General features: G+C 54.2%; 1 protein-coding gene across 2 annotated transcripts in view; it reads left to right on the forward strand.

Annotated features, from left to right (window-relative positions):
• FAM3D (FAM3 metabolism regulating signaling molecule D) overlaps positions 1-15,992 on the forward strand; it is a 28,765-nt gene extending 12,773 nt beyond the window's left edge. Inside the window, exons 4-10 of one of the 2 annotated variants that reach the window (XM_080675560.1) lie at positions 1,535-1,555; positions 3,319-3,436; positions 4,617-4,675; positions 7,798-7,848; positions 11,552-11,636; positions 12,373-12,499; positions 15,540-15,992. In XM_080675560.1, coding sequence (XP_080531686.1) covers positions 1,535-1,555; positions 3,319-3,436; positions 4,617-4,675; positions 7,798-7,848; positions 11,552-11,636; positions 12,373-12,499; positions 15,540-15,629 — 551 coding nt within the window. In that variant the 3' untranslated portion in view covers positions 15,630-15,992. Of the gene's footprint in view, positions 1-1,531; positions 1,556-3,318; positions 3,437-4,616; positions 4,676-7,797; positions 7,849-11,551; positions 11,637-12,372; positions 12,500-15,539 lie in introns of both variants that reach the window. The other variant, XM_080675559.1, reaches the window with a different exon arrangement.
• The last annotated feature ends 1,726 nt before the right edge of the window (positions 15,993-17,718 follow it).

The raw sequence follows: 17,718 nt of genomic DNA on the forward strand, positions 1-17,718 counted from the left end.
ATATCAGGACTGCTCCCACCTGGGTCCCAGCCTACTCCTGGAGTCTTGGAGGCAGGGGGAAGGGACACTCCAGGGTGAACAGCCCCCTGATGACCAAATGGAAAGTGTTTCTGTGGGGGCCCCCCAAAAAGGAGAGTTCCCACCCCTAGGATTTCTGCGGGAGTCCTGTCCTCCAGGACTCACTGCCAGTATCCGGGGAGACCTACCGTGGAACCCCTGAAACAACGGGATTCAGTATGAATGAGACGTTAGAAAGTGACCACGGCCCTGCGCCCGGAGCAGACAGTCGGGGCGGGGGGTCAGGAAAGGGACACTCTGACCTGGCTGGCCAACACCAGCCACCGCTCCGGCCCGTCACTGAGGCCAGGGCACCAGGCGCAGGGCGGGACCCTCACAGCCTGACCTCTCCACAGCCTGCGAGGCGGGTGTGGCGGCCTCCACATGAAGTCAAGGGGAACCCACAGCCGGCACACAGCCAGGAGCAGGGATCCAGCTCCGCGGGTCTCACAACAGAGCCCGGCTGCTTTTCAACCATGAGAGTCATGTATGTGTGCACGTGTGTGTGTGTGTCCATGTGTACACGTGTGCCTGTGTTAGTGCACCTGCATGTGTCTATGTGCATGTATGTATACATGCTTTTGTGTGCATGTATGTATATGCTTTGTATGTTTATGTATTTGTGTGCCTGTGTGTCTCTGTGTGCTTGTGTGTGTATGCTTATATGTGTGCATATGTGTATGTGTATACTTGTGTGTATGTTTGTATGTGTGTATGTGTATGCTTATGTGTGTGTTCATGTGCCCATGAGTATACACATGTGCTTGTGTTAGTGCATCTGCATGTGTCTATGTGCATGTATGTATACATGCTTTTGTGTGCATGTATGTATATGCTTTGTATGTTTATGTATTTGTGTGTCTGTGTATGCTTGTGTGTGTATGCTTATATGTGTGCATATGTATATGTGTATACTTGTGTGTATGTTTGTATGTGTGTATGTGTATGCTTATGTGTGTGTTCATGTGTCCATGAGTATACACATGTGCTTGTGTTCGTGCATCTGCATGTGTCTATGTGCATGTATGTATACATGCTTTTGTGTGCATGTATGTGTACACTTTATGTGTTTATGTATTTGTGTGCCTGTGTGTCTGTGTGTGATTGTATGTATATGCTTATATGTGTGCACATGTGTATGCTTGTGTGTGCATGTTTGTGCATGTGTGTGTATGCTTGTATGTGTGTGTATGTGTATGCATATATGTGTGTGTATGTTTGTGTGTGCTTGTGTATGTGTGTGTATGTGTGTGTTTGTGTGTGTGAAGGGGTATCAGTGGCAAGTGAGGAAGGACAACCAGAGGAGATGGGACTTTTAGCTCATTTCAACACCTGCCATGGGAGGCGACTCTGCTCAGTCAGACCAACACCACTCTCAGTCCCATCTTCCCACTCCACAGCCCCCAGCCCAGCCTCCATCCTGCAGGAAGGGCCCTGAGCACTTTCTTACTAAACAGACTCTTCTTCTCTCCAGCAGGTCCAGCCTCCAAGAAGATCCGTAAGTATCTCCCAGCATCCCCTTGGCCTTAGTGAGATGCTCAGGGCCTCTAGCCCCAGCCCTTCAGGTCCCAGAAAAATCTCCTTTCCAGAACCTGCCCGGCTCTCTCCTCCCACAGCCCAATGTGCCCTCCGACCCCCTGAGCCCTGTGGCAGGGACGGCCCCTTCCCAGCCATTCAGGCTGATAGGAACGGCTGAGCTGTCCCCTTCCCCAACCCCCAACCCTGCAGTCTGGACGTGCCTGTCCCCACCTCCCCTGTCCCAGCGCCTGGCCCCGCACTGCTGCCTCCCCTTGACTCCCCCCACCCCACCCACTGGGAGCTCTGAAGGTGGAGGCTGTGCTTATTGTCACCATGGCAATGACCACAAGCTTGGCTCACGGTTCCTGCTTCAAAGTACCATACCAGCACCATGTCAGGCACTACAGGGGCCCCAGAAGAGGGTACTGATTATCTGTTGGGGTAGAAGTGCCAATTGTGCCGAGAGCAGTGGGGCAAAGTGTTCTGGGCTCCAGGAGGGCCACCCCTTGCCCATGGGATGGATGGCATCAGGGAGGAGGTGACCTTCAGCTGTGCCTTGTGGAGGCGGGAACAGCCTATGCAAAGGCTCAGAGGCAGGAAGGCTGGGGCTCCCGTGGAGACGTTGGCTGCAGAGTCAAGGACATGAGTAGAGTGGAGAGAGCACTGGGAGGGCAGGAATGCTGACACCCCAAATGCTGGACACGCAGATGTCTGAACAGCGAGGACCTCAGGCCCCTGCGTGGGAGGAAGTGGAGGGAGAGACAGCTATGATGATGATAATGGTAACAATGATTGAGGGCTAATGTGTGCCAGACAATGTATTCAGAACTTTACAGACATCTCATGCAATCCTCACCACAATCCTGTATAGGTGCTGTAATTATCCCCATTTCACAGATGAGGAAACTGAGGCTCAGAGAGGTGAAGTGCAAATGGTGGAGTGGGAGTCAACCTCCCCATCTGGTCCAAAGCCCACGCTTTCAACACCTCCTTACAAGAGGCAACATCACCAGGTCCCTGGTCCCTCCTCTCTCACCCAACGCGGTGCTGACCGAGCGGGAAAGCAGCGCCAGGGGTGGGACTTGACCTGATTGAGAGGCCTGAGGTCCAGTGCCCTGTGGGATTACAGAGCAGAGACTGTAAGGATGAACACAAACATTCACCCTGCACCCCATTCCAGCTCCCTGAAGCCTCCAGGGCCACCTTCTGAAGTAGACACAGAGTCACAGCATCATGGTGCTGAGCGAACATTCAGATGCCGTCTGCTGGGAAGATGGCAAATGCAGGCACACCTGTGCCGCCCACCTTGCCCGCTCCCACAGTGGGCATCACCCACCAATCCCCATGAGAACCCGGTGGGGAAGCCACCATAGTTATCCCATTTCACAGATCAGGTAGTTGAGATGCAAGGAGCTTGAAGACTTGCCCAAGGGAACCCACTGGCCAGAGATGCTCCTGCCCACCATGCTAGGGCCCCAGGAGGTCCACGGGGGCCTCTCTGGAGGAGAGGGAGCTCCACAGGCTGCTGTGGCCCCAGAGGAAGGTTCTCAAGAGAATCTCTTCGTCACGGTGCCTCTGGCATTACCCACACTCATTGCTCCACACGCACTGACCAGGGGCCTGCGCTGAGTGAGGCACTGTGTGTGGGGCTGGGGCTGGGGCTGTGATGGGAAACCCAGAAATGAATTCTGGGTGGTCCTACACACAGCTGCTGCCACCAAGACTGGTCTGTTCCCTCCCCAGAGGTCGTGAAGATCAAGTGTGACCTCAGCAAGCCCTGCCCAGACAACTTCTTTGCGTTTAAAATCCTCAGCGGGGCCGCCAATGTCGTGGGCCCCTCCATATGCTTCGAAGACCACATGTAAGTTCCAGAGGGCTCCCGTGTTTCCTTTCCTTTATTGCATTCATTCATTCGCTAAATCAGAGGCTGTGGGTGCAGGCCCTGAGGCCAGCCCACACCTTCCACACACTTCCTTTTACTCCCAGTGGTTGAGTCCCAAATCCCAATAACCCTAACAGCTTCAAGATCTGCCAGCACCCTACTCAGTGCTCACAGCACCATCATCCAGCCCCGCAACACTCCCAGCGGGAGGCTGCAGTTGTCCCCTTTGTAACGATGAGGAAATCGAGGGTCAGGCAGGGTCACTGGGCTAACTGGTGGTGGAGGCAGGACTGGAACTCAGGTCTGTCTGACAGCCACGCGGCTGGGCTTCCCACAAAGGGAGATGCCTCTGAGGAGGATTCAAGCTCAGGATCCAGGTGTCGACATCTGGATCCAGGAGGTGCCGGGACTTCCAGGTGCAAGAGAAAGAGCCGGGTGGTTAAGGCCCTGGGATGGCAAGCTCACCCTACAGAAGGAGCCCGAGGCAGGGGTTTTCGCCAGGAATCTGAACCTGCTCCACTTGCTTAGGCAAAGCAAGGGCCTCAGTGGTTCACTTACCTAAAAGGCCAGAGGCCGTGGCTCCAGGACCAGCTGCATCCAGGGGTTCACACCATGTCATCAGGGTTCCCTCTTGCACGGTCCTCAGCTCTGCTTTCCTCACCGAAGACAGGCCTCGGCGTGTGGAAAGAAGGGGGACCACAGCTGGTCCGCACCTGGGCCCAAGCCAGCACCCCATGGGGCGAGAGCTTTCCACCGGAATTGCCCCATAGGAGTCCCCAGGGCGCATGGCTGTGCCTGGCCAGCACTGTGGCCAGAGGCACCGGGTGCTCTGCTGCTTAAGCCTGGGAGGGAGGGTGGTCCTAGAACCACCGGCCTGAGATGGAGGCCAGTGTTCCCAAGGACAACAGAAGACAGGAGGGGGGGACCCTGGGCGCTTTACTCCGAGCAGACTGCTCTGGTCCGGACAAGCCCGAGTGACTCCTCGGAGAACCCAGCCCTCCGCCCGGGTCCAGGAGGAAACACGGCCTGAATCCTGCCGGCCACTTCCTGACGCTCTGCCTCGCACCGCGTGGGCGTTCTCCGAGTCCCGAGTGGCGGAGCAGTGTTCACTCCACACTGGGGACCCACTGTCGTATTTTGTTTTCCTTTTCTTCTTCAGGATCATGAGTCCTGTGAAAGACAACGTGGCCAGAGGCCTGAACATGGCCCTGGTGAATGGTGAGTTGCTGGTCCACCCCTCAGGCAGCCCTCACTGTGGGGAGATGTGTGGGGGGGGGGGGGGCCTGGGTGCATTTATTCAATTCCTGCCACATGCCCTGGGTCATCCGTGGTGTCAGGCAGGGAGGCCTGCAGGCCTGTGGGAACAGAAGGTATGACAGGCCCGGTCCTGCCGCAGCCCTGGCCGGGCCCAGCCGTGTGTGTGTGTGTATGTGTGTGTGTGTGTGTGTGTGTGTGTGTGTGTGTGTGTGCGCGCGCGCGCGCGTGCCTGTCCCAGGAGACATGCTTCTCCCTGGGGTTTAAACCAACACCATGAGACCATAAGAGACAACGATGACACCATGAGATCATGACTGGGTGCACACCTTCATTCATTTATTCAGCCACGTCAACAGCAGCTGTGGTGGGCCAGGCCCTGCCCAGAGTGCTGGGGGCGGGCGGGGGTTGGGGGGGCGTCCCTGGCTTCACAGCCCCTGTGGGTGTGCATGAAGTTCACACACAGCCACAGTGTGGGAGCGTCTGTGGAGCCGGAAGCACAGAGCTGGGGCAGGGCCGTCGGCAAGGGGAGGCGATGGTCAGCTGAGGCCTGAAGGAGGGTAGGATGGCCGGGAGGAAAGTGGGGAGGCTCCTCCCAGGCAGGGGCCACACCGTGCAGGGTGCAGGGAGGCGAGGAGGGAGGAGAGGCTGAGGTCTCTCTGGCTGCACCCCGGAGACAGGCAGTGGTGGACGGCGAGGCTGTAGAGGCCAACAGGGCCAGAGGGTGAGGGGCTGTGCGTCCCACCAAAAAGTGTGGCTTGAAGCAGAGGGCAGTGAGGAACCTCGGGAAGGCTTTGAGTAGAGCATAAGGCCCAGCCCTGCATTCCAGAAACTTCTCTCCTACTTGAAGTAGGGGGGCTGGAGGCAGGGAGACCCAGGGGAGGCCCCAGTATCACTGACCCTGCCTCTCCAGCAGGCGATGAACGGGAGGCCAATTGCAGGCCAAGCCTGAAATGGGGACGCATTTCAGGAGGGGGTTTGTTTACGGGATTCGAGTAAGGACCAGGTGGCCTGGCCCCAGCCAAGACCCCCTCTCTGCCTTCAGCTCCTAGATGGGGAACATGGGCCATTTCCCTGGATCTAAGAGCCACTTCCCCGGACAAAGGGAAGGCAGGTGGGAAAGGACACAGTGGGCACTCAGGAGGGGAAAGGTCAAGTGTGTGTGGCATGTGACCACACTCCTGCACTCAGGAAGCGATGGGGTAAGACTGGAACTTCTGGAGGTGCATTTCCCAGGAGCCTTGCCAGAGCGGGGCCACAGGCAGCCTGACAACTTCCTGGAAGCTGAGGAAGGGTGGGGGCTGGGAGAGTAGAAGGCCAAGAGGTGGGTCTCCTCCAAAGTTTTGAGGAGAGAGCATCCTGATTGACTCCAATGGCGGCCCCTCCCGGAGGGAGGGCGTGCTGGGACTGGCCTCAGAGCCCCTTTAGGCTGACCAGGCTGAAACCTGCTGGTTTTCTCTCCCCACAACTGGGCCCCTGCCCGAGAAGACCTCTCAAAAAGTCTCTGAGGACAGGGGCTCAGACTGGGGCCTCCTTCCTCACCTCACAAAGTCCGAAGATGAAAACAACTATCAACAATACTAAAAGCTAGCAGTTAGAGAGCATATACTACGGCCTAGCTATTTCATCACCATGCTGGAATGGCACGATGCTCAGTGTCCCCATTTCCAGGTGGACAAATGGAAGCTCAGAGAGGTTAGGCAACTTGCCCCAGGTTACACAGCCAATAGCATCATCTAGATTTTAACCCGGATCTGGCTGGCTCCAGGTCTGCATCACTCAACTGAACTACCTCCCTAGACTAGAAATGTCTCCAAGCATGTACGCAGCACCTACTGTATGCCAGATCTGCGCAAGGTCAGGGCCTCCTCTGTACTGTGAGCCAGGACACAAGGACTGTCAAAGATTGGTGCTTTACAACCTTTTAGGGGGCAGTTACTTTGAGGAACTGTTCAGACTATATCTCCTCCCTCTGATTCCAAAAAAATTCCGCAAATGCACATGGTCTCAGTTTAACAGGGTCACATTCCCCTTCCAAGAGGCCCAGATGAAGTGCCCCAGGGGCTTGGACCTCAGTGGCTGGAAGAATCCAGAGGAGCTGCAATGTGAGCTCCCTACCCCACCCCCACCCTCCACCCAGTGGGAGACCTTCCACTACCTGGGCCCAGGCCCACTCTTTTCAGGAATCCTGGACCTACTATTGGGTGGTAGGGGGAAGGACCCCCGGTGAGACCGTAGAGCTGCCATTCCCTCTGCAACATCTCCATCTAGTGGCACAGAGAGAGACTGCACTTTTCCTCCAGAACACAAGGTTCTCCTTAGTCTTGGACCCTTTGCAATAGCCACAACACGCTATTGAGATTACTGAACTCAGGACACAGAGTTCGGTTCACCCCACTGCAAATCCCTTTCCCTTCAAGTGTCAGAGGACTCAAATTGCAGAGCTCCAACGTAGGTGGGAATAAAGATGACAACTGTGGTTATTTTCATGACTAGTTTGTAGCTAAATTGTATCTTGTATGCTGACTATCTACTTTAAATACGTCTTATTTAGTTCCCAAAGCCCATTGTTCAGATGAAAAAAAAAAAGAGGTCAAAATGCTCAGTGGTGCATTAGGAAGTGGAAAGGCAGAACACAGACCCGGATCAGTGGAATTCTGTTCGATCCTGGAGACCTTCTCCATTATGTTGTACCATTCACATCAGCTCAGAAAGTTACTGGGCATCTTCTTAGTCCTGCATGCTTTCTACAGGACCTGATTTTCTTCCATTATTATTCTACTAAAGGCCCAGTGCACCAAGATTCGTGCAAGAATAGGCCTTCCTTTCCCTCTGGCTGCCAGCACTGCCTTCGCTCCAGGCCGGAGCCGCCTTCCACCTCTCGCCTTGTTGCATCAATTTGCATATTCCCTCCTTATTGGCTGTGGGTGCTGCCACCTTTGTTGTGGAGTTATGGTCAATTTGCATATTCCGTCTTTATTAGATAGGATCTTTAGACCTTAGACTAAAAAGTACTCATTTTCCACCAAATGACAGGCAGAACGACACAGCACAGCAAATAATAGTTCTGCTCTCTCACCCCTCAGGAACCACAGGGAAGGTGGTGAGACAGGCCAGTTTCGACATGTACTCCGGAGGTAGGTGGGCACCTCTGTTGGCAATGAGGTCACGGGTGGGCTGAGCTCCTTCCTGTGGCGAAAGAGCTACCGGGGTGCTGGGGGGCCTGGCTCTTGTTTCCACAGAAGACAACCAGAAGGAGGCGTGGTGGGGGTTCACGCCGTCCTGTGGCCTTTGAAACATGGTGATCTCAGACAATGTCAGTGGAGAAGTGAGATGGGGAAGGGAAAGCAGCCAGTACAGTGTGTTATCAAGAGATTGAACACGGCAGGCAACTGGAACTCGGGAGCCAGAGTCGAATACACGCCTCAGAGATATCCTGGAGGGGCAAGGGAGTTGGGGATCTCCCACCCCTCATTCCGTCGCACTTCCACACTCTGGCCTGCCCCAGGGTACAAAAAAGAATATGGAGGCCAAAGAAGACCTTCTGGCAAAGACATGCTGGGGCTGGAGTTGGAGGCCAGGCATGTGTGCAACTGACGTGCTGAGAACGAGGTAGAGGGCCCAGTTCGCTCTGCTAGACAGACCCAGATCAGTGGAATTCTGTTCGATCCTGGAGACCTTCCTCCATTATGTTGTACCATTCACATCAGCTCAGAAAGTTACTGGGCATCTTCTTAGTCTTGCATGCTTCCTCCAGGACGTGATTTTCTTCCATTATTATTCTACTAGAGGCCTGATGCACAAAGATTCATGCAAGAATAGGCCTTCCTTCCCCTGTCTGCCAGTACCGCCTTCGCTCCAGGCCAGAGCCACCTCCCCGCTTCTGCCAGTTTGCTCTGCAGAACGACACAGCACAGCAAATAATAGTTCTGCTCTCTCACTATAGATAGAGGGTGTTTATTTTTATTTTTTTAATATATTTTATTGATTTTTACAGAGAGGAAGGGAGAGGGATAGAGAGTTAGAAACATCAATGAGAGAGAAACATGGATCAGCTGCCTCCTGCACACCCCCTACTGGGGATGTGCCCGCAACCAAGGTACATGCCCTTGACCGGAATCAAACCTGGACCCTTCAGTCCACAGGCCGACGTTCTATCCACTGAGCCAAACCGGTTAGGGCGAGGGTGTTTATTTTAAGGCCACAGGGGTCCTTAGTGGGTGAGGCCTCCTGGGCCCAGAAAGGACAGCTGTGAGGTGCCCAGCTGTCTTTCTGCAGCGTCTTCTCTCTGCGCAGACATGCTTCCTGAGCTTCTCTGTGCACAGGCCACCCCTTAGGAAGTCACAGTCCGCCTTGCCCTGAGCAAAGCCAGGCCCCTGGGCAAGTTGCTCCATATCCAGAGAGCCATCTGCATTATTAGAATTTCCTTTAAATTGTGCCGCTTTTTAATCTAAATAAATATGTCTTAAAAGGAAATTATATCATTGTCCTCAGTAGAAAGACATTATTGCTTTTTTGGTCATAAAAGCAAGCACAACAGGAACAAATCAGAGTTCTTGAAGGAAGCAGGGAGCTGATGCCCCCCTCATCCCCCAGCCCAGCCCGTGCCTAGGCCTGCTCTGGGTCAGATGCAGCTACTTCACAGTGCAGGGAGGTGATAAAGATGCAAATGGGACGGGATCTGCTCCTTGATGTAAACTGGAGAGTTGTAGGAGCCTAAGTTCCCTCTCTCTGTGACCCCAGTTGCCTGCAGTCCAGTGGGTGTGCCCTCTGAAGAAATCCAAATCACTAACTCAAAAAGACAAATGCACCCTTAGGTTCATTGCAGCATTATTTACAATAGCCAATACATAGAAGCAACCCAGATGTCCATCAATAGATAAACAGATAAAGAAGATGTGAAATATTACTCAGTGAAATATTACTCAGTCATAAAAAAGAATGAAATCTTACCATTTGTGACAACATGGATGGACCTACAGGATATTACGCTAAATGAAATAAGTCAGACAGAGAAGAATCTGTATGATTTCACTTATATATGGAATCTAAAAACAAACAAACAAAAAACAGAAACAGACTCACAGACACAGAGAAAAGCTGATGGTTTTCAGCAGAGGGAGGGATAGGATGGCTGAAGATGGTGCCAGAGAATAAGTTTATAACTTCTAATTATAAAATAAGTAAGTCACAGGGGTGCAATGCGCAGCTCAGGGAATATAGTCAATAATATTGTAGTAACTTTGTATGGTGACAGATGATTAGTAGACTTACCATGGTATCACTTCATAAGGTATATAAGTGTCAAATCACTGTGTTGTACATGTGAAACTAATATAATATTACTAGAGGCCCGGTGCATGAAATTCGTGCATGGGGCGGGGTGTCCTTCAGCCCAGCCTGCACCCTCTCCAATCTGAGACCCCTCAAGGGATGTCTGACTGCCCAGTTAGGCCCTATCCCAGTAGGATCAGGCCTAAACAGGAATCAGACATACCTCTCACAATCCAGGACTGCTGGCTCCCAACTGCTCACCTGCCTGCCTTCATGATTGCCCCTAACCGCTCCTGCCTGCCAGCCTGATCACCCCTAACCACTCCCCTGCCAGCCTGATTGCCCCTAACTGCCCTCCGCTGCAGGCCTGGTCACCCCTAACTGCCTTCCCCTGCAGGCCTGGTCACCCCTAACTGCCCTCCCCTGCAGGCCTGGTCCCCCCCAACTGCCCTTCCCTGCAGGCCCAGTCGCCCCCAACTCCCCTCCTCTGCTGGCCTGGTCACCCCTAACTGCCCTCCCCTGCAGGCTTGATTGCTCCCAACTACCTTCCCTTGCAGGCCTGGTCTCTCCCAACTGCCCTCCCATTCTGGCCATCTTGTGGCAGCCATCTTTGACCACATGGGGGCAGCCATCTTGTGTGTTGGAGTGATGGTCAATTTGCATATTACTCTTTTATTAGATAGAATAGAGGCCTGGTGCACAGGTGGGGGCCAGCTGGTTTGCCCTGAAGGGTGTCCCGGATCAGGGTGGGGGTTCCCTTGGGGCATGGGGTGGCTTGGGTGAGGGGCCTGTGGTAGTTTGCAGGCCAGCCACGCCCCCCGGTGACCCAAGCAGAGGCCCTGGTATCTGGGATTTATTTATCTTCTATAATTGAAACTTTGTAGCCTTGAGCAGAGCCAAGCCTCCTGCTCGCTCTGTGGCCACAGCCATTTTTGTTGGGATTTATTTATCTTCTATAATTGAAACTTTGTAGCCTTGTGCAGAGGCCAAGGCAGGCCAGGGCTGTAGAAGCTTGGCTTCCTCCATCGCCAGGGGCAACTCAAGCCTCCTGCTTGCTCCATGGTCGCAGCCATCTTGGTTGGATTAATTTGCATACTCGCTCCTGATTGGCTGGGGGTGTGGCGTGTGTGTAGCGGAGGTACAGTCAATTTGCATATTACTCTTTTATTAGATAGGATATGTTAACTATACTTATTTTTAAAAATTAAGTCAGCAATACCAGCTAGGCTCTTGGCCACTGTAGAAGGGGGTGTCGGGGGTGTGCAAAGAGCCCCGAGCTCCTGAGAGTAGACTGACCTCCATCCCCCAGTGGAAGTCCCCAGGGCCCTTCCACCAGTTGCACATCCGAATCCCCTGGGGAACTTGCAAATTCCATAACCGGGGCCCAGACCACCTGAGCGAGGGCGCCCTCACCCCTCAGTGTGGGAGCACCACCCCGGGAGGCCGCCTCCCGCTGGGCCCTGAGCTGCCCGGCCACTCCTGGGTCACCAGGGCAGTAGGTGGGAATGAGAATGGCCAGCAGTCTTTCCCTAAGTGACCAGCACCTTGCTCTCCTTGCTCCCCCAGATCCTTCGCTCCTGGTGAAATTCCTTAAAGCAATTCCAGAGGGTGTGCTGGTGCTAGTGGCCTCCTATGATGACCCAGGGACCAAGTAAGTGGGAACCCCCACCTGCTGGGGGGAAGGGAGCCAAACCCTCCCTGCCCTTTCTCACTCCCCACCAGCCCCGTCTTCTGGCAACTTCTCCTAAGGAAATTGCAGACAAGCGCATAGAGAGGTTCTAGGAAGTTCATTGTAGTCTTGGTTACAACCGTGACAAACTGGACATAGTTACAGAAATCAGCGTATGTGGTGACATATGACATGTTTCTATATACACCTAAGAGGATATACTGCATCAAAAATGGTGAAGTAGAAAACAGTTAAGGACACGGAAGAACACTCATCCGTTAGTATTTTTTATTTCATTTTTTATTGCAGTTTGCATTCAACACTATTTTGTCCTGTTTCAGGAGTTCATCCCTTAGTATTAAGTAGGGGGAAAAGCTGGTTACAAAAAAGTTGGTATAATCCCCCAATACATGGGGGAAAGGACATGAAGGAAATGCATTAAAATTTTACGATGATGGTGTCAAGAGGGTGAGGCTGTAAGTAATTTTTGTTACTTTGTGATGTTCCATATTTTTCCAAAGGAACACCGATTGCATTTGTAAACAGAAGTGAACCGTTCTAACACCTCCCAGCTTGCACCCCCCACCACCACCCCCTCTGCCTTCGGAGAGGAGTCCCACCAGGTCCCGCCCCCCTGCTCCTCCTAGCGAGTCACAGCCTGTGTCCTCCCCCGCCCCCTTCTCCAGGCCGAGCTGACAGTCCTCTCTGTCCTCTGCAGGATGAATGATGAACTCCGGAAGCTCTTCTCCAACTTGGGCAGCTCCTACGCGAGGCAACTGGGTTTCCGGGACAGCTGGGTCTTCTTGGGGGCCAGAGACATGAGTAACAAAAGCCCCTTTGAGCAGGTGGGTTCCTGGTGACTCCCGTCCCAGTGAGTGAGGGGCAGGGCCTGGATGGATGGACAGGACGGGGGTGGCTTGGGAAGGACACACAGGGTAGTATGGGGAGGGCCATTTGGCTGTCATCCACCCCAGAGGTCAGGGTGGCCTGATTGGTTCACCCCAGAAGTTCATGGTATTGACCACTTAGCCAGGATCCTATCTAATAAAAGAGTAATATGCAAATTGACTGTCATTACAACACATAAGATGGCTGCCCCATGTGGTCAAAGATGGCTGCCCCCATGTGGACACAAGATGGCCACCACAAGATGGCCACCACAAGATGGCCAGGAGGGGAGGGCAGTTGTGGGCAATCAGGCCAGCAGGGGAGGGCAGTTGGGAGGGACCAGGCCTGCAAGGGAGGGCAGTTGGGGGTGATCAAGCCTGCAGGGGAGGGCAGTTAGGGGTGACCAGGCAGGCAGAGGAGGGAAGTTGGGGGTGACCAGACCTGCAGGGGAGGGCAGTTAGGGGTGACCAGGCCTGCAGAGGAGGGCAGTTAGGGGCAATCAGGCTGGCAGGGGAGCAGTTAGGCATCAATCAGGCTGGCAGGGGAGTGGTTAGGGGGTGATCAGGCTGGCAGGCAGAAGCGGTTAGGGGCAATCAGGAAGGCAGGCAGGCGAGCAGTTGGGAGCCAGCAGTCCTGGATTGTGAGAGGGATGTCCCAGATTGGAGAGGGTGCAGGCTGGGCTGAGGGACACCCCCGCCCCTGTATACAAATTTCGTGTACCGGGCCTCTAGTATTATATAAAAGCATAGGCACATGGCTGAGTACCAATAAGGAGGGGGAGGAGAAAAGAAGGGTACCAGGCAAGTGAGGCATGGAAGAAAGAGAAATAGATGTAGAGATGAAGCCTGCATGTGGGGGAAGGGGAGCCCAGCACAGGGGTCAGGATGCCTGGCTTCTGGTCCCACCTTAGCCAAGCCCCTCCTCCCAGGCCTCAGTCTCCCCACCTGTAAAGGGGGTTGGGACCAGGGGAGCCTGAGGCTCCTTCTGAGTTCCCTATGGACAAGGTGACCTTACACCAATTAGGGGACTTGGGGGAGCCCACCTGAATATGTGGGAGGATTCAGGAGGGGTCCCCCATAAAGGATCCATGGTCACTTCCTGGGGTGGCTCAAGGAGAGAGGGTCAGGGAGGCCCCCAGAGAGTTTGAGGTGAAGGGGGGATAAAGAGAGGGTGGGGGGCCCCCAGGGAAATGCTTCATCTTCTCCCCTTGTCCAACGCGGTCTCCATCTGTGTATCCCCTGCCCAGAACAACTCTGAAACCTGAGGGAACTGGCCAGGCCTTCCCCGGCAGTGATGAGAACGCTCAGCTCTGCCCAGCTCCAAGACGGGGAGCTAAGGTCAATGAGTCAGACATGTAGGGCCACTGAGGGGACTCTGTCCTGGGGGCGGCGGGGAGCCATGGGAAGCTTAAGAGGGAGAGTGACAAGAGCAGATTGATAATAAGAACGCCTAGCATTCAGCAAGCACTTGCTCTGTGCAGGCACCGGAACAAGTTCCCCCAGGGTCCTATTTAGGAGCCACCATGAGGTGGGTACAATTACTGTCTCATCTCATGGAGGAGGATCCAGAGCCTTGGAGAGGCTTTAGCCGGTTGCTCAGCCTCAGTGAGCCAGATCGATTTCTCATCCAGGTCTGCTGCCTCCACAAAGATGTCCTGTCCTGGCTGCTTTCAGAACGGCTGCCCTGGCTGAGCCTGGAGAGCACTGTGGGCGGGACCTTCAGAAGGCAGGGAGGAGACACAGGCCAGCAGCCTGGAGGGGCAGGGCCTGCGGAGGCACAGCCAGGCAGAGTCAGAGGCCACGTGCTGAGGCCAGGGAGGGGGCCACCATGGGGCTGCAGGTTTTTGCCTTGTCTGGAAAACGTGGGCCTGGTTCATAGGCATCTGCTTCTAAGAGAATGTATCCTAATTAGAAGTTACTTTTTAAAAATAAGAAATAAGACAAACTAACTGGAGGTGAAAAGGAGATGAGCCTCTGTTATACCCTCTGCGTGGAGAACACTGGAGGCAGGGGCCAGGGTCCCCAGAACATCCCTGTGGGAGGTACGGGGGGAGAGAGGGGAGACTTTCTAGGAAGATGCAGGGCAGGCGCTGTTCTTCCTTAAAGCACAGCTTCTAATCTAGACCCATCCAGACTGGGCTGAGACAGCAAAGAGGAAGTGTCAGCGCCATCCTTTCCCTGAAATTTATGATCAGCTGGCTGAGACCCATCACCCATCAATGAACCGAAGACCCTGATGGATGAAAGCCATCGTGTCATTTGATCCCACACCAGGAGCCGGGTTTTAGAGGAGCAGCATCTTCTTTCTTCCTAAGGGTTAGCCACGATTATTCCAACTGTAGATTTTGCCATTTACAGTTTTTCTTCCAAAAACTAAGCCTGGGCATTTAAACACAGTCTTATCTGATTGTATCCCCTTGGGTATGTATCAATTATATGAATTAATATTACACAGCGGTTCCACCACATACCAGCAGGGTGGCCATAAGCAGTTACTTTGGCCCCATGTGCCTCAGTGTCCCCATCTGTGTCACGCGATGTTAATAGTATGCACTTCTTAGGGCTACTGTGAGGATTAACTACATAAGACACTTCGTGCCTGGCATAGAGCAAGCATTTAATAATTGCTAGGAAGCTTTTTTTGTTATTATTGTTGTTATTATTTTGGATGTTCCAGAGAGGCGGATAGAGAATTTGGAAGAGGGCCTAAACTCTGCAGCCCCACCCCCACTCTTGGTGTCCCCATCACCACCCCATGACAGTCAGTGATTAGGCTCTGATCCCATCTCTGAAATCTTGGGCAAGTTGCATCCCCTCTGGGGCTCAGTTTGCCCGTCTGTGAAATGGACTAGTAATACCCAGTGCTGTCCACCAGGGGGCAGTGGTGAGAATGAAGTAAGTGAAAGCACTTAGGTTTTAAAGCACCAGGCAAAAACAGATGTGAGTTCTGCGCAGCCTCCCCCATTATCGCTGTTTCTCCCTCTTCTCGCCTCTCTAGTACTTAAAGAACACCCCCAACACGAACAAATACGAGGGCTGGCCGGAGCTGCTGGAGCTGGAGGGCTGTGTGCCCCGGAAGGTGTTTTAGGGCTGCGGCTCCTCCTGGCGGCCGCCAGCGGGACTGGATGGAGCTGAAGGACAGCAGCAGCAGACAGCGGAGGAGGCCGGCCGAGCAGCATGAAGGTGCTGAGGGTCCCCGCAATCTCTGCAGCTTGCCCTCCCGGCGAACAAAAGCTCCGGTGGGCAATGGGCGATGGGCGATGGGCGATGGGCTGAGGCAGCTGTCCCGCCTGGAGGTGGCCAGCCCCGGAGGGTCCTTCCTGAGCTGCTGTCGGAGCAAAGAACAGGTGCTTTCCCTCGGGAACTCTGACCGTTGCCCTGAGAGAGGGCGGACTGCCCGCACCAGGCAGAATTAAATTGTGTTTTGCTCATGTTGAATGACCTTTCTGGCCACTCGGTGTGCAGCGTTTCTCCCTGAGATGGAAATGGTCTAGATGGGAGTTATTTGGGCTCCACGTTCAGACAGGTCAGTGACAGCTTCCGGGGCCTGGTCTGCAGCCAGGAAGGAGGTCGATGGCAGAGGGGTTTCCATTTAGGCATGAGAAATGCCGTGGATCCCAGCACAGGGTGTAAGACCCCCAAGAACAGAGCCGTGGGCTGGGCGCAGCCCTTAGATTTATTTAGAACGTGATTCTAGAAAACAGAAGAGAAGGAGCCCATAAAGACTATATGTGAGCGAGTGGAGCTAACCCCATGGGCACACCCCAGAGATCTCTCCGCGAGCATCGGGAGCTGGGGTCCTCATGCGCCCCTCCCCTCCGTCATTATTGGAGGGCTGCTAGTGTCCATGGTCATCTCAGCTTCACACAGTCCTTGGCCCAGAGCTGTCCATCCCAGCCACTGGTGCCCACTGAAGTGATGAGACCCACAAGATACGGTGCTATCCCACCCCGGGTCTCGGAGAGGGGCCAGGGGCCCTAGACCAAGTCCTGGGAGCAGAAAGCACTGGCACTCGGGCCTCTGGCTGGTGTGGCAGGAAGACTGCAAGGCTGGGGTAGATGCCCACCCCGAAGCGAAAATGCCTGAGCAGTGGCCCCACAGAAGCTGAAGTCCCGATCCCGTTGGGGTGGGCTCACAGCCCCACAGCCCTGGGGACAGAGCTGAGTCCCATGCCCCTTGGTTTGGGCTCACAGCTCCCTAGTCCTGGGGACAGACATGTGCTGAGGGAACCTGGGGTGGAGAAGGACAGGTGTGGGAGGCTTTGACAGGGCCATGGTGGGCAGGACACGGGCTGCGGGCGCAGTGGGGTCAAGATCAAGGTTAAAAGCCTGATGGGCGGCTTGAGCAGGCTTGGCTGAGGAAGGAGCCGGGGCAGCTCCATAGACCCCTCCTCCCGCCCTCCGGGATTCGAAGGGGTGGAGAGGTTGCTGGCAGCCCCAGCCAACCACTCACACAGACACCACGTCAATATCCAATGTCGTGCGTGGCAGTTTTATAAGCAAACAAATGTGCTCCATTCCTCCCAGGTGGTCCCAAGCGGCCAGGCTCCCTGCCCACACTGGACACCAGGTGCTGACAAGGGGCTCCCGCTGAACCCCAACACCTTCCTTCCCGGCCCCCAGGACTCACTGAGTAAAGCTGACCCCTGACCGAGCCCCTCCTTTCCTCTCAGCTGACTCACTTGTTGTCATCTGCAGTCACCCACCACAGCTGGGCCGGCTCCGAGCGCTGGCTCTGCCTCCTGCTGGCGTGAACAGGTCATGTCTCCTCCCTGAGCCAGCTCCCCCTTTGGTAAATGGGAGATTATATCAGTTTCTCAGGAGTCCGTGGGCATTAAATATGATAAAATAGCCACATCACCAAACGTCAAAAAATAGAAATAAATAAATAGAAAACTTCTGACCAGATACCTACTCTGGAATGGAGATGGCAGGAAGTTTCCTTTATCGCCATAAACCACCTCTGTATGTTTGAATTCTTTACAAAACGAGCAAGAACGCCTCATGAAATCGACTTACATGCACAGCACAGTTCCCCCTGGGCTCAGACAGAAGCTGGCACGTTGCCTGAAAGCTCCCCTTTGCTTGTTGCTTCCCCTTCCCCATCCTGCTGCCCACTCCCTTACCCATGTCCCCCAGGGACCAGGCCTTAATAGAATCCTCTTCCCAAGAATCCTC

The sequence above is a fragment of the Plecotus auritus genome (assembly GCF_963455305.1).
Source record: "Plecotus auritus genome assembly, chromosome: 6".
In the NCBI taxonomy this organism is placed as follows: domain Eukaryota; kingdom Metazoa; phylum Chordata; class Mammalia; order Chiroptera; family Vespertilionidae; genus Plecotus; species Plecotus auritus.